The sequence below is a fragment of the Prionailurus bengalensis genome, chromosome D4 (genome assembly GCF_016509475.1).
Source record: "Prionailurus bengalensis isolate Pbe53 chromosome D4, Fcat_Pben_1.1_paternal_pri, whole genome shotgun sequence".
Classification (NCBI taxonomy): Eukaryota; Metazoa; Chordata; class Mammalia; order Carnivora; family Felidae; genus Prionailurus; species Prionailurus bengalensis.
Genome location: NC_057359.1, coordinates 52,259,218 through 52,275,913, shown reverse-complemented (window position 1 = coordinate 52,275,913; position 16,696 = coordinate 52,259,218). Strand labels below are relative to the sequence as shown.

The window sequence follows — 16,696 nt, the reverse complement described above, 5'->3', positions numbered from 1 at the left end:
ACCCTTAGCGCAGAGCCTAACATAGGACTTGGTCTCATGAACTGTGGGATCACAACTTGAGCCGAAATCCACTTGGACGCTTAACCAACTGAGCCATTCAGGCGCTCCTGAACTGTAATGAAATTTGACAGACATAGGCCTGCCAATCAGAAAATCTGAATTTGGTCTTGGCCTTTCTAATTATAAGCTAGGCTCTGAAGCTGTTGAACAATACTAGCTCTGAGGATTGTGAAAATCCAATAAGAAAATGTATATTATGTTGGAAAATTGTTAAGTGCTATCTAGACAAAGGATTATTGCTGATATGATTGCTTTAAAATGTTAGATATTGGGTAAACATTAACACCTACAAAAATACTTGCTAGAAGTGGTCTCTAGAAGCTTTTCATTAGGAGTGGGAAGCCAGTACTTACTCTCCTTTTAGATCCTTAGACAAGCAATGAATTATTATTGGGAAACCAAACATCAGTCAAAATAAGCTAACAACTAGGAGACTTTTGGAACTTTTGTCTCTTGTATATAGGTGTCTAAATATTACATTTATCCAAATCATGCATTTAATTACCATTTATAAAACAAATGCTGCCATACTGTTGCTGTTTCAATCCGTTTTTGAAAGAAACTGGTAAGGGAAGGTGGATAATCTAGGTCCCCAGCTTGAGCTTCCCAGGTGATTGTTCCCAGTCTATATAGAATTTGAATAACTTAAAGTGGGACATAGGACTTCTTGGTCAGAGCACACATGCAGCACTATTTCCTTTCCATTCCCATTAGATGGTGTGAGACCTGATAGGGACATATGCTTTCCATATTTCCATCTGACTGAGCTCTGACGTCACTGGTGCATGGAGCTAGAGTAGCCCAAGGAGCTAACTGTCTCCTGTCAAGTTAATTGGCAAAAGGCAAGGGGAGTCAGGTCCCAGGCCAGGCAAATACTATGTCTCCCAGTGGATGCTAATGTCATCATGTGCCCTTTGCCAATCATTCAGTATGAACTCTCCCATTCCTCTTTTGTTCATATGCTGGCTTATTTCATTGTATTCTTACCTTGAATATATATCCAGCAAAGTTCTGGTTTCTCTAGCAACTAACCTTCCAAGGAGAATGCAGTTTGTATCCTCAAAGTCTAGTAAAGAAAATATTGAAAGAAGAGACATGGTAACAGGGATTAAGAGCACAGACCTGGGAGTAAGACCCCTAATGCTTTATTACTCTGCTTTCTGGGTAGCTCAGTGGTGAGGAGGTCTCTGAGAAAAGTAGAGATTTAACCTCTTGTTGCCTTGGTTTCCTCAGGTGAAAGTGTGGTTAATAATAGTTCCTACCACATTAGGTAATAATGCACACAAAGCTCTTTTTATAAAGTGAGGGACATCTAAACCAATGCTCTACAATGTCATTTTGAAACCTTTTAGATTTCATAGTGTAATACACAGTGCATTAGGCAATCTTCTAGATCAAATTGCTAATTTGTATATTGTTCAACTTATGAAATTCTGAAGACAGGGTTTGCAAAATAACTTTGTACTATGAATGGCATACTTATTAATATTTAGGCATGTCTAGTTTTTCATCCTTACAAGGTAATGTCCTTGAAAAGCACCTCCTGTAAATATGTGCTAGGAAGGTTGGTTTCTAGACTAAAGTAATTTACACAATAATGCATCTTACTTAATATGTCTTGTGTGCTGCTTATGGAAAATCTATACAATTATTAAAGTGATGAAATGCTTTAGCCATACTGTAGTTACCTTAGCAACTTGTTGCAATGTAGGTTGTAAATAACTGCCTCTTTTAAATTCTGAAGCAATTAAAAAAATGATCATAACATATAGGCTACTTTAAAATGACTTGAAGAACCCATGTTTTGGCAGTTTAGCTTCATTATAGTAATATTAAGTTAGCTGTAACATACTGTAATTATGGTAATTTAATAGTTACCTTTTCTAAAAACAATTTTCCTAACTCAATTACTTTTTAAAAAGTAAACTCTTATGTATTCATTTGTTGAAAAATATAATACCTAGCATGCTTTGCTCTACAAAGGCACTACTCTAAGAAAAATAATAAAGTGACAACAAACTCCCTGCCCTCTTGAGTTTAGATTCCATTGGAGGAGATAGACCAAAAAATATTCCAAATACATATTAAACACAGTGATATAAAATCATAGACAGTGACCTGGGGTTTGGAAGTAGGGATGCAGGAAGGTTTACATGGAGGTTTACAAGGGGAATGATGGGAGGTTTATTTAGAGAATGCATCAGAAAGTCCCCTCTGTAGAGGTGATATCTGGGCATAGATTTGAACAAGGTGAGCAGGTCATCAGAACATGTTGGGGAAAATTACTTCAGACAGAGGAATAAGATATTACAATATCAGGAACAAAATGAAGGCCAGGATAGCTAGAGGTTACTATAAGTTGACTAGATGTGGCATAATCTGGTGTAGTTTCCAAAATTTGTGCTAGTTGTGTGCATAAAGATGGAGTAGGATGGGAGCAGTGAAGGAAAGAAAGGCAAGTGTGGAAATTTGAGACCAGTTAGGAAGAAACTGCTAGAATCTAAAGAGATATGCTGGTAATCCAGTCCAGGATCATAACAAAAGTTATAGTAATTAGCCTTTGTCAAGGTATGTTTGGGAAGAAAAATTCACATGTCTTGAGGACTTCCTTAAATCTAGGAGCATGGGATATCTGGAGATCTCCTTTACAAATGACAGCAGGTAGTGTTTCCTGGAGCAAATATCATCAATTTGAGTGTTGACATTGACTTCAAAATCATATTACCCAATTCATCAGCATCCTACCTGCAGGTGGTTATTCAGTCTTTTTGAATACAGTTGTATTACAGTAATACAGTTGTATATTAAACCTAAAATTGACTAACTGGTTCTCCCTTGCAAAAAGGGACTGGAACAAATTTTCTACTTCTTTACAACCATCATTTCTTCTCACTGTGTTATATTTCTTGGCCAGGGTTTTTTAAAAGGTATTCTGTGAAACACTATGGTTGTATCATTTGGGAAAATGCTGCATACATAAACTTCTCCAAAAAAGTCACCAGTCACCTTAGCAAAAATTTGAGATGTTCTTCAGTAAAAAAATCTTTCTATTTTGATTAACACTGCATTCCTAAAACATATTCTACCATGGAACACTTAGATACTTTTCTTTTTAGCATGGGACTCATTCATATTTCAGAAAACTTGTGTATATGTCATATTCTTTGTAATTGACAGTATACATCTAAAAATATGGCAGATAATTTAACAAAACAATTCTGATGTGGTCTCAAGTAGCAGTTTTTTCTCCGTGGCTTTTTTTTTCTCATGTAAACCTGAATCTGTGTTCCTTTTGAAGCAACTGAAGACTATGTTAAATGTGTTGTAACCATATCACATCATCAGTCAGGATAAACACAGATGTCCCCTCTAGTGAAAAGTTGCCAAAGCATTTCTTCCCTATGTAGCTGATGTTTTTAGCATACAGGCTGGCCCTAGAATTCTCATTGGATTTCGACAGGAAAGAAGATATTACCAAATATCTCATTCTTGATTCCAGTTTTTATTGGCAATTTCTTTGTGCCATCTATCTCCTTTATAGGTTTTGTATTATCTGCATTCCTTATATATGTTGATTCCAGGAAATGAATGGAATTTGAGCCAGAGGAGGAGGAGGAGGAGGAGGAGGAAGAAGAAGAAGAAGAAGAAGAAGGAGGGGGAGGGGAGGGGAGGGGGAGGGGGGAGGAGGAGGAGGAGGAGGAGAAGGAGAAGGAGGAGAAGGAGAAGAAGGAGAGGAGGAAGGAGGAGGAGGAGGAAGAGGAAGAGGGGGAGGAAGGGGAGGAGAAGGGGAAAAGTTAAAGACAAATGTACGTCAATTTACTAGAGCCCTCTGCTGATATTGATATTGGGTCATTAACAAATCAGTAACACTGAGCATGGTAACACTACCAGTTTTAAACCCAGACAAAATTTAGCCATGTGACGCCAAATGAGGTAACTGGGATTGCTTTTTTCAAAATATAATATTACCTTATTATGTTTTAACCTGATATGTCAGTCACTCTCTTATTTCAAAATGTTTACTCATTGTTAGACAGTATATATACATATTTAATGCTCTCTACACTTTTCTAAGTTTTCTTTTAAATCATTAAATAAAATCATTTTTTTCTATGATAGTGACCTCTGTTAACCAACTTGTATTTTTCAGGATTCCCCCCTGCTTCCTTTTACCAAAGCAAAACATTTGCTAATTTTCCTTTTTAATCTCTCTCAGGTCTCTATGATTTCTCAGAGTTTTCCAAGGGTAGCCCTGAAGTCACATTTACAAGTGCTTTGATAATGTAATTCTATGAACTTACAGTTTAAATCCCTTTACAACTGAAGCTGGTATTCTGCATGTTGCTATAGTAGTGGTGGAAGGAACATGCACAGCTAGGCAGAAGTGGAAAGGCAATTAGAAGTGAGTCATAATTAAATGATTGCAAGATGAGAACAAAAGATGGACACTTTAAAAGAAAGAAGAAACTGATTAATGTAACTGTTCAGATTTTCACAATGCCAATTATGAGTGAGATAGGCATATCTCATGCAAAGTCTAATAAGGTTTGAGAAAACTCTGCATACAAAATATCGTTCTGCCTTACCTGAGCTGTAAGATCACTAGCAGCGCATTAAGTGTATTATTTTTAGGCCCTGCCATGTTCTTCATCTAAATGCACAATAAGCAATGAAGGAATAAGAGATTATAAAGAATGGTGTTTGAAGGGAGGTCTTCCCAGTCTGAATGGTATTAGGAACCATTAGAAGATTTACCAATTCATAAATTGCTGTATATAAATGAATGTTAGTCACCCAAATCATGACATATAAGACTCTTCTAATCATGTGTGGCTCTGACACTTCCAATTAGTATAGGTTAGTGATGTGATTGGATACAATAAAAGAGAGGTTTTGATCATGAGAAATTATCTCTATTAATGTGAATAAATTAAAAATGTCAGCACTGTATGTATTAGAATGATGAAAACAAATCTACCTATAAAATAGCAGATAAACATCCATTTGGTAGGTTGTTTAAATATTCTCCAAGCTCCTACTAAGTGCCAAGAATTTTTTTGGGAACTGGACAAACAAATGTAGTTTTATCTCTACCTTCACAGAATTCAACAAGCAATCTTGTCTAGGAATCAGACATTTAAGCAAGTGCATTGTAATAGTAAATGGCAAGAATAGCAAGAGATGCCTGGGTAAGATACAGAGGTAGTATTTGTGGAACATGATCAAGTCTATCAAGTAAGGCAGGGATATTGTAAGAAAGAATATGCTGCATTTGCATTCCTGTAGGGAAGCATACAATTTCAAACAAAATAAAGCAATAATCTCCTTTTAAATGGGTAGTATTTTAAATAGAGGAGTGATATTATGTTATTATAGTTAAAATAAAAGGAAAATGGGAAAAATTGAGTTTTTAATAAATTAGAAAGTAACCCTTAAGTTAACTGAACCACAAGTATTAAGGCCAGAAAAATTAGTGTTTGCTAATCATGAATTTTCATTTAAGAGCATGGAACCGATATTTCACATTTCTCTTTCCTACTTAATGTTTTTTTTTCCAAAAAACCCCATGATGTCATGGCTTCGTGGATTCAGGCCCTGTATCAGGCTCTGTGCTGGCAGCATGGGGCCTGCTTGGGATTGTCTCTCTTCCACTCTCTCTGCCCCCCCCCCCAACCTGTGCTATCTCTGTCTCTCTCAAAAAATAAACTTTAAAAAATAAATAAATTCCTTCATGAAATTTTAAGATATTGAAAAAGAAAATTAATGTAAATCTTAATGCAGTTTGGATGAGGAACCTAGAAATTTTATAAGTTGGGATTTCTGATGATCTAGGTAAGCACGAAATCAATGGTAGATGTAAAGATGGGGAAAGAAATCTTAGGCGTGGAAGAAAGTGGAGATGTAGGTAACAGGGAGGAGATTGTCCTGAAATGTACAAACATTTTTTTGAGTAGGATTTTGGCACACTTTTTCAAATTACTTTTCGAAAGACCTAAATATTTAATGGCCCAAGAAGAAATATTTTAAATAGTAGAAGATACATTTCCAAATCCCAAACTAAACCCAAAAGACTTCTTTTCTAATGTTGTGGTTAAGGAAAACAGTACAAAATCATCAATGCTGTTTGCAAATATTACTGTGTGCAGGTGCTATATTTCGGGGGTTCTAATTATCTACAATAAGCAGTAACATAAGCAATGTTCTACGATAGAAGCAATGAACATATATCCTTTCCAAAGATGTTTTATTTGGAGGAAAACTGTACAGGTTAGCCTAATAGTAGTAACATTCTTAAGCTACTGATACAATCTTAACTTTTAGCATTTATACATGTTTCCTGCTTGAGTCGGCAGCTGGCAATGATTGATTTCTATTTATCATAGCACTAATCGTCCTTTGATCATCTCTCAGGTAAATAAAACATACAATGTCACACGGTATGTTTTACATTTGCTATGTTTTTTTTAAGACTGATAAAACAGATTAGGAGGTGTCCCATTCATAGGAGGTACAATGAATTTAGTGGTTTAGTTACTTTTCAGTAAAGCGTTCATAATTTTATCAAGGACATTTCAGGGTAACAAAAGATTAAACATGAAGAAGAATAAAGTCACAGGTGAAACCTACAAATGAGGAGATTTATTTTTGTGCTGACAAAACAACAATAACAAAAAGCAGATCTAAGAACACATAAAGAACTACAAATCAATAAGAAGAGTACAAACAACCTACTAAAAAAATGATCAAGGTACATAAGTAGGCATTTCACAGAAAAGGGAATACTCATGCTATGAAACACGTAGAGATGATGAGAATCATAATTGATCAAAGGAATGAATTCCATACAAAAATATCATTATATATCATTTTGATTGACAAAAATGAAACTCTGACAATGCCTCATATTGCAGATGCTGTATATTCACATGATATCTTGTATATCGCTGCTATAAATACAAATTTGTGCAAACATTTTGGAAAGGAATTCAATAAGTTCTTCTATTGTTGAACAAGCCTATCCTCTATGATTAAACAATCCACTTGTACAAGCATAGCAGCAGATATATACAAGAATATTCATAGAGAAATTATTCATGATAGCAAAAATAGAGAAATCACCTAAATGCATGGGAAAGTAGATAAATTGTAGTATATTCATATAAAACAGCAGTCAAAACAAATGAACTAGAGCCAGACTGCAGTATATATACAGTATAATAATACATGAAAAATATAAGCTCCAAAAGCTTAAATACAGCATGATAATTTTTCCATAAAATTAAACAAATAGATTAAATTATCTTTAGAATAAATATGGATATAGAAAAACAAATAACAAGGAAAGTAAATGATGAACATAATATTTAAGATTATATTTGGGAAAGGTAGGAAGATAGGTTAATTATAGGATGAGATGACAAAGGGTTAGAGGTAAATTATTTCTAAGATCCAAACTTCTGTTATACATAATGGATTTATGGTTGTCTATTACATTCTTAAGGGGAAAAATTGTAATTACATTTTTAAGTACGTCTTTTTTAGAACAATGACAAGGGTATGTCATGAGCCAAGGATTAATATTAATAAAATTATATGAAACTGTGATCTTGTGTATATACAGATATATAATAATGAGAACATATGACGCTGATAAATATTCTAGACCCAGCAAATAAATTTATTTGTTAAATTTCTGCTGTTTGGCTGATTTTCCTCTTTTTGATATTCCTGAATATCAATGTTTGATATTCCTGAATATTACTGAATAATTAATTTATTATTAATTCATTTCTGGATTCATTTCTGGATAATTAATTCATTTCTGGATAATTTAGATTGTTCTGTATTTCATATATCAACCACTAACCTCTCTCTCACATGTCATACCAATTCTTGATGGAAATTATCTGAGTACTGTTAGAGAGACCGACCTGTCTTATTATTATTTTGATGGATGAAAGAAAGAGTAAACCACAATCTCTTTAGTAATAAGGTTTCCTATCATTTAAAACTTTGTGGATTATGTTGCCATTCAACAATTTGAAGTATTGTGAGAAACAAAGGAAAATAAATGGTCTCTAGGATACTGTTGATCAACTTGGCCATGAAGCTAAAACAAGTATCCTCTCTATATCTATTATTTATACCACAGAAACCCACTCAGCATTCCTTTGAGGAGCTTAGGAAAAAGGAAACTAGTATCCCAGAAAAATAAATAAAAAGCATTCACTGAAATTTTACCATGTGTTCATTTTTACTTCCAAAACAATCACTGGGTCAGGCAAGTGGGTCATTGCTTTCTTGATATTTGTCAACACAGTCAGTAACTGAGTCCATCACTATGTTGCTTTATCTCCCCACTAAGAACACTTGTGAGTTGGCACTCTTTCAGAAAGACTCACATTCATCTTACTGTCAGTACACTTCTTGGAATAGAAGCTATCCTTTGTCTTCCTGATGTTTGCAAAGCTTTAGAAAACCCAGCGTCCACAGGCAGAAGGTTAAGGCACGTTATACAACATTCAATTTAATGGTGAAATTTTTCATTGATGCTTTACGCTAAGTTACTGGTTTTAGGACAAAATTTTAGCTACAATTTCTTCAGAATTATATTCCACTAAGAGACCTAATTCTGTGGACACAGGAATATGAAATCAGTTAGAATATTTTAGAAACTACAAATTTTCAAGGTGACAAAACCTCACTTTTGTACCCCTTTGTAACATTATCACCTGTTCTATGCGGCATTGCCACATGAAGATTTCATTATTTTAGACTTCAGATTATATTGTTCATATAATCATACTTTATCGATGAAAACATTTCAAAATCTATTTTTTTGCACTTACATGTATGCAAAACCAAAATACTCTAGTATATTAATATTGGGTACCAGTTAGGAAAGATAAAATTTAAGGACAAAAATGTTTATAATCTGAGACAAAAGAACACAAAAAGTAAAAAAGAAAAAAATCTGGGAAAATTTAAGAACAATAATAAGAAAATGCCTCTTCTATTATTCTGTAAAAATGAACTCAAGCAAAAAATAACCAGTGGCCCACAATGGATCTCTAACTTGAATATTCACTCTCTTTAGCTTTCTGTAAGTGATCTCCAATTAACTAGGCATGTTGCCACATGGCTGAAAGGGAACATTTCCCTTACTCTGCCTTATTGTTTTGGTGACCGAGTGGCTAAAATCTGGGTGAAGATATGTCAGCCAAAGTATTGTGCGGGAACATCCTTGGAGTTGCCTTTTCACCTTTCTCCATCCTACTCTATTTGATGACTGGAGTTTCAGCTGACTTCTTAGATCACAAAATGACCTTAAGAATGGAAGCTAGGTATAGCAGAACAACCACCATAGGGCACACAGTGGAGACACTGCACAGACCGTGACTGCACACAGACTTCTTTCCTACAAGAGAAATAAAGTATTATATTGCTTAAGAATGATGTTATTCACAACTGAGGCTAGCCATTACTAATGCATGGCCCAATGACAATAATTTATGCGTCCCCAATATAAACAGGATAAAATAATCCCCATATTCATCCCCAAATTCAAAACTCCTTATAGTGTCGTTCACATGTAGTTGCAAAAACACTTCCAATTATATTCCTTCACTAATTGTTTTGTCCAACCTCTGTTTCACTTCCTGTGCATGAGTAACCATTGTATGGTCTCACTGTATCTTGGTTCATCTAATCTTTGCTCATTTTCTCTATCTCTCCCTTCACTTTCATATTCTTAAATACCACATCCTTGAGAAACCAGTTGCAATCACTTCTCTAAAGTGATTTTATGAGAATGGGCTTATTAATAATACCCCAAGACTTTGAAAATAATGTATCCATGATTTTTGCAATATGTTGTTCTTATCACCTAATTGCAGCTACCAAGTCTTATCAATAGCCAGCTTCAAGCTGACATTTCTAATCCCACGTCTTTGATGATCTTCCCTTCTGTATTAGCTTGTTGGGGCTTCCATAACAAAATAACCACAGACTGGGTATCTTAAACTATAGAAATGCTTTTTTTTTTCTTGTTCTTCAGGCTAAAAACCCAAGATCAAAGTTGTTTTTGTTTTTGTTGTTGTTGTTGTTGTTGTTTTTCTGAGACCTTGTTCCTTCCTTGCCTTGAAAATGGTTGCAATCTTGTGATTCCGTGCATATGAGCCCCCGATGTCTCTCTCTGTGTCATGATCTCCACTTCTTACATGGGTATCAGAGAGATTGGATCACGTTCTGCCCTACCAGCTTCATTTTAACTTAATTCCTTTTATCTTCAAATGTAGCAACATTCTGAGGTACTTGGGGATAGTTGTTGCTTAAGCTTAAGTTTATACCTTTGTCTGTAGTTACCCCAAAGGTAACAAACTCTCTCTCCTTCCTGTGTCTTTTCCTACATCCTTTCAGCCCTCAATCGATTTTTGAAAACTTTGCATAGGTTAGTGCCTCTCAGTTCATATTTGGGCTACTGCCAAAACTTGTCCTTTATGCTTCTGCTTAGGATGATATTCCTCTGTGTAGGAGCCCCAGACCTTTCCTGACCTTTTCTTTTCTTGTGTTTCCTAAAATGATTTACAGTGTCCTCCTATGTGCCCCTGTGGGACCCTTGATTTTCCTTGGAAGACTCTGAACAACTAGCAAGTCTCAGAGCCAAAAATCAAACCCAAGAGGTTTAACTGCAGACTCTGCAGATTTAACCACTACACACAAATGCATGAACCCAGAGACAAATTGTTTATAAGATGACCATTACTGTCAGGGTTAATTTCAAACTCCTTGGCCTGGTATATGTGCCCCACCGACAGCTGGTCTCTGGGCAACAACTCTGGCTCATCTCTCAACTCCCATTCCAAGCACTGCTTTATGTTTAGGATTTAGGGAAAAGACAAATTTGAATTAGGGTAGAAATAAAAGTTCTCTATCGGTTATTTCCTTTTTCTGATGTGCAATGGAGAATGCCATTTTGACATTTGATGTGGTGGCTTTATGAATCCACTGACAGACCAAGAGACAGTGTAGGAAAATAAACACTGCTTCTGTGTAAGAAATAACATGGGCAAAAGTTGTGCAAAGAGAGGACTTTATTTTCCTGACCACATTCCCTTGTCTGATTTCCTCCCTTTTCAAAAATAAAATAAAATAAATTAAAGTCACAAGGGTACCTGTTTATCTTCAGAGGATGGCAAGTGGCAAATCACTGACTGTTAGGTAGTTTCATCAGCAAAACACTCCAACTGCTTAGAGAAACATTTATTCCAAGTCTGTGTTTAGTTTCCATTTTATTGTTGCATGTGTTTTGAATTAGAAAAGCTAGAATGGTTATTCAATTTTAAGCAAGTGACTTTGTTGCAAACAGAGCATTGTAGTTTAAAATAATGACATTAAGTTAAAGGCAATGTGACACAATGGTTGAAAGCAATAGGTCTGGGTTAAATCCTGGACCGATACTTAATGGGTGTGAGACTTTGAGGAATTGATTAGCTTAGCATTGATTATTAGGAAAACAGTAATATTGCCCAATGTATGTTTCTTTTTCTGAAAATTTAATAGGATAATGTATATTATGTAACTAGCACAGGGCATGGCACACAGAGGATATTTGGTTAATGTTATTGCCATTTGTACAGCTCTCTCTTCTGCATTTTTTTCCCCAATCAAGAGTCATGTACAATTTGTGGCCCAAGAGTCTATGATGAACAGTATATCCGAGTCCTGCTCTAACAGACCTTACAGCCTATACCGAACATTCTAGTGCAGTTTAAGGAGCTGGGCTCCAAATCAAGACAGTCAAGGTTCAAAACTTGCATGCACTACTTAATCAGCAGTGTAACCATGGCAAGGTCACTTGCCCTCTTTGTGACTGTTTTCTCATCTGTAGAATGGAGATGATAATAACTAATACTTTTGCTGTTAGTATGAAATGAAGCCATAAATTTAGTTCCTTTAGGATCGTGCCCGGTACATAAAAGATGTTCAGTAAAGTTGGATATAATTTGAATTAAGCCCACAACTTTTTGAGCAATTCATAGGACTGGACTTTTCAAATCAGACTGCTATGAATCAGAGACCATAAGCAGTATCAACCTAAACTAAATAATTTCAAGGATATGAATAAGAGGTTCACCAAGAATGGCTTGCTCTCCAGGTCTTTCCTTCCTGTAACAGTTGCTTTACTCTAGCCCAGAATAGAGAAGTAAGGTGTGCATGGCTTCTCACACTGTGGGCAGCATTTAAATTATGAAACATCTCTATTTTATATTTCAGAGTTAGATAGCCGATATGACATTCTCCAGGGAGCCATGCCTTGGTTCTATTCATTATAGGTAATTCTTAGAGCAATCTAACTAAAGACACTTCACTGATAGACCTCTTCTTCCTAGCAAATATCATCAGTCTATTTATCCAGAGGATGTCCAATTGACAAGGACATTAGACTTGGTCATTTCCTATTGTACACTGAATGTTTGCGACTCTCCTCCAAATTCATACGTTGAATCCCTAATTTCCAAGGTAATAGTATTTGGAGATAGGGCATTCAGGAGGTGATTAGGCTTACTTAGGGGGCCTCATGATGGGATTAGTGGCTTTTATAAGAAGAGGGGACTCTTCCTCTCTCCCCATATGTGCTCATCAAGGAAATTCCATGAGAACACATAAAGAAGGAGACAGTGTAAAGGTCAGGCAGAGAGCTCTTACCAGGAAATGAATCAGTTGACACCTTGATCTTGGACTTCTCAGACTTCAAAACCATGAGAAATACATTTCTGCTGTTTAAGCCACCTAGTCTGTTATATTTTGTTATGGCAACCTATGCTAAGACACTTCTCTTCACTCTTTGCCCCAAGGTCTCTCTCTAATAAAGAGAGTGAATGAGAAAATGTACCATAGGCCAGATTCTCATCTTTTTCTCTTTCAGTAATGGAGGAGATGCATTTGTTATATTCTTATTTCCATGCAATTCCTCAAGAACACTCTTTTTTTTCTTTTGAGAGGTGAAACTTTCACATGGTTCCAGATACATACATACATACATACATGAAGTCTTTCCTCAACCCTTGACACCATTTGCCCATTTACTTCTCAACCCTAACTACTTTTACTAATTTCTGGTGTTTTCTCACTGCACCTTGCAATTTTCACCTAAAAAATATCATGAAGCCTTTTCCACATCAGTATGAAGATAACTTTCTTATTCTTTTCCACAGCAACATAGTCTCCTGTGGAATGGAGGTACTGTATCTGTACTGTAATGATACAAGGCTTAAAAAATGTTTTGTAACGTGAGTCTCTGGAAGTGATAATTACATCTCTGTAGTATGTTTCTATGCCATTCTATATCCAACGTCCTCTGTGTTCCCAGACTCTTATTTTTTAATTGGAGTTGAAACGCCCAACATGAGAGCTACTCTCTTAAATTTGTAAGTGTACAATATAGTATTATTAACTATAGGCACAATATTTTGCCGATCTCTAGAATTTATTCATCTTGCATTACTGAAATTTTCTAACAGCTTTCCCTTCTTTTTTTAACATAAGGAAATCAACATGGAAATGAACAATGAAAAGTTTTCTATAACTTTAAATTCATGGTGTCCCAATCCCCTTCCCTCAAAAAACTAAACAAAACTTGTATTTGGCATTCTTGTGGGAATAATTCCTAGAAGACAGTATCATATTTTAACATGAGAACTACACTGTTTCAATGTTCCACACTTAAACTGATATTGATTATATTGCATTAGTGCTAAGGAATTTATTCTAAATTTGACATATTCTTATATTCCACATTAAATACATATACATATATATATATATATATATATATATATATATATATAGAACATGTGGTTCCTGGCTATTTGAATAGAGCAAAGTTGTTAATAGTCCAGGCTTCAGAGTCAAGCGCATATAGATTCTAATCCCACCTCGTTTGTGAAAATAGCTTTGTGATCTTGGGTAAATTTACATATGCATCAATTTCCCCACAATTTGAGAATACACAATTTAGATCAGAGGGTTATAAAGAGGATCAACTGAGAAAATGTACATCAATTACATCATATAGTAGTTACTCAGTAAATGGTAGCTTTCATTATCATCCCCAACATTATTATATGCATCTATTCTGAGATAGATTCTGTACTGGATGTTGGGGGACAGCAATGTATACAACACCATCCTTGTTCCTGGGGCTTATAGTATAGTGGGAAAGGCATGCCAGTAAGCAAAGAATAACTTTAATTTATAACAAGCAATACACCAGTAGATTAAATGCTATCTCCTGGGAAGAAAAGTGATCTGAAAATACATTTTTCCCAGCAATTATCTCGAAGAAATAAAAGGTTCAAGAAAGTCTCCACTGGAAGAGATACCATATACCAACTTCAATTTTCACTTGTCACAGAATATAGGGAAATATATAACACCGGAACAATGAAGTAGTTATTTTAATTTACTGGTGGGATTTGGAGGGCTCCTGGAGTACCTTTGAGCCTCAATAATTTTTTCTTGATAATGTAGACTCATCTGAAGTATAGGGAATGAAGTGAATCCACTAACCTTGAGATTTGATTCTTTTGTTTATTGTCAACTATTTTTCCTCATAAAAGCATAGTGTGAAAAGTGGGAGGGAAAAGTGATTCACACCCTCACATCCTGTTTTGTTTTTTTGTTTTTGTTTTTTGTATAACAATAAATGTGAGTTTGGTTTTGCAATAATCAAGTTATTGAGGAAACTGCACTTTTTGAGGAGAAGTGGATGCTTCTTGAAGAGTTCATAAATCCACAGACCTTTTTATTTCATTGAAGGTGCTTAAATGTCAAGAATATCATACCTCTGACTACCACTGTTGCCTACACATCTTGTAAACCAAAAGCTCAAGGTAAGTGAAAAATACTCCTCGGACCTTCCACAACATTTTCCAAAACTATAAGACAACTTTTCAGGTACGAAATGTGTAAAAGTCCCGTTTACTTATTTTAAAGAGAGCCCCTTAGTAGCAGACAGGAGCCTGCACAAAAACAGCAACCAGGAAAGTAATTACAAGCCAGGATCTTTATGAAGAGGAGTAAACTCTGAATTCCAAATTTTCTTTCAAGTCCCTCCACTAAGTTCTGCAATTCTTGTCTAATAGCCACAGTATTTTACTATTAATCTGTAGGCTTATGTCAACAGAAATCACAAGCTAGATGGCCTTTGTCGGAAATAGTTCATTATAACTATTACTGTCACTTCACTTCATTACCAGAAACAGTCGATTAGCACTTATTAATTATGAGTGAGAATCAAAACTCCTAGGAGCATCCAACCTTGTGGCAAGCTGACAATGTACAGATTTACACCGGGTTAAAAAACACTGGGAACATCCTCCACTTTCAATTCTGCAAAAAGTCGGTGTCTGTCCGTGATACATCTTGGAATACTAAACCTAAAAAGTCGCTCTGGGCAAACTAATTCACACAGAAATTAAACGCCTCTTTATCCTTTAGTATCTCACCACCAAATTCATTATTGACTTCTTCATGCAGGCTCCCGGGTTGAGCTTCAAGCTTTTCTCTTAACTGCATCAGAAGGGAAGCCAGTGCGTGGGACCTGCGCGCTCCGATTCCCCAAGCGTGACTGTGTGAGTAGCCTTTTGCACAGACGCAAGTTAGCGAGAAGGTGTTGCCAGAGGTTCCCTGGTTCCGAGGGACAGCATCGAATGATCCATCACCCTCTCAAATGGACAGTCTCCCTTGGTCTCTGCTTCCTCCAGAGTCGGCTCAAACCGAATCCAAAGCAGGTTCTTTCCTGAAATTGGTAGCTATTGGTCCACAGACTCTGCGCGCGGCAAGGCTCACCTTCGAACGCTCTGGATGGATTTCTGAGCTGTGAGTAGCGCCGCTAGGACTCCTATCAACACAAGTTTCATCTTTTGCACCAAATCATCCACTTGTTCCACTTTTGCGCCTCGGCAACCTTACCTTCGGCTTTGGCGTTCATGCGCTGTCTTCCCGGCAAAGTCGGCTGCCTTTCAACTCGAAGCGGATTCCCAGAGCCAGGCAAGAGCTACCTGAACGGAGACCTTGGCGGAGCCAGGCGCCCAGAGTGGGGGCAAGAGAAGCTCGCGCCATCTCCTCGCTGCGCAACTTTTTGTGTTTCCTTCCGTCAGGTCCCAAGCTGTAGAGATTCTCGAAGCTCTGGAGTGAAAAAAACCCACAGTAGTCCTCGGCCTGGCCAGCCCTTGGGGCGGCAGAGTAACGCTCTGCTGGTGTAGCGACCTCCCAGAGCACAAAGGCGAGCCACGGTTAAAAAAAAAAAACAAACAAACCAAGAAACAAAAAAACCCCAAAACCCGGAGGGTAAAAGTTTACTTTCGGAGAGCAATTCCAGAATCCCAGTCTGGGTAAGACAAACTCCCTCCCGCTGGGAGTCTCCTCCGGGGAGGAGTGAAAGAGCCTGGGGCGGTTCTGAGAGAGGAGTGTCTCCGGCTTGGGGCTCCCCAGCTGGGTGGCACCCAGTGATCCTTCCCGGCTGTCAGAGAAGAGGCAGAAGTTGGGAAAGGAGCTAGACCGAGAGCAGGACACCTACTCTTGGTGCGAAACGTCGGAAATGGCTGCTAAAGGGGCTGAGTCTCCAGACTCC

The 16,696-nt window shown here is 36.7% G+C and overlaps 1 protein-coding gene across 1 annotated transcript in view; it reads right to left on the bottom strand.

Moving 5' to 3' along the window:
* Positions 1 to 15,983, bottom strand: part of LOC122474399 — a 68,246-nt gene extending 52,263 nt beyond the window's left edge. The window contains 1 exon segment of the mRNA XM_043565279.1: positions 15,913 to 15,983. Within this exon segment, the coding sequence (XP_043421214.1) occupies positions 15,913 to 15,983 (71 nt within the window).
* Between the last annotated feature and the right edge of the window lie 713 nt (positions 15,984 to 16,696).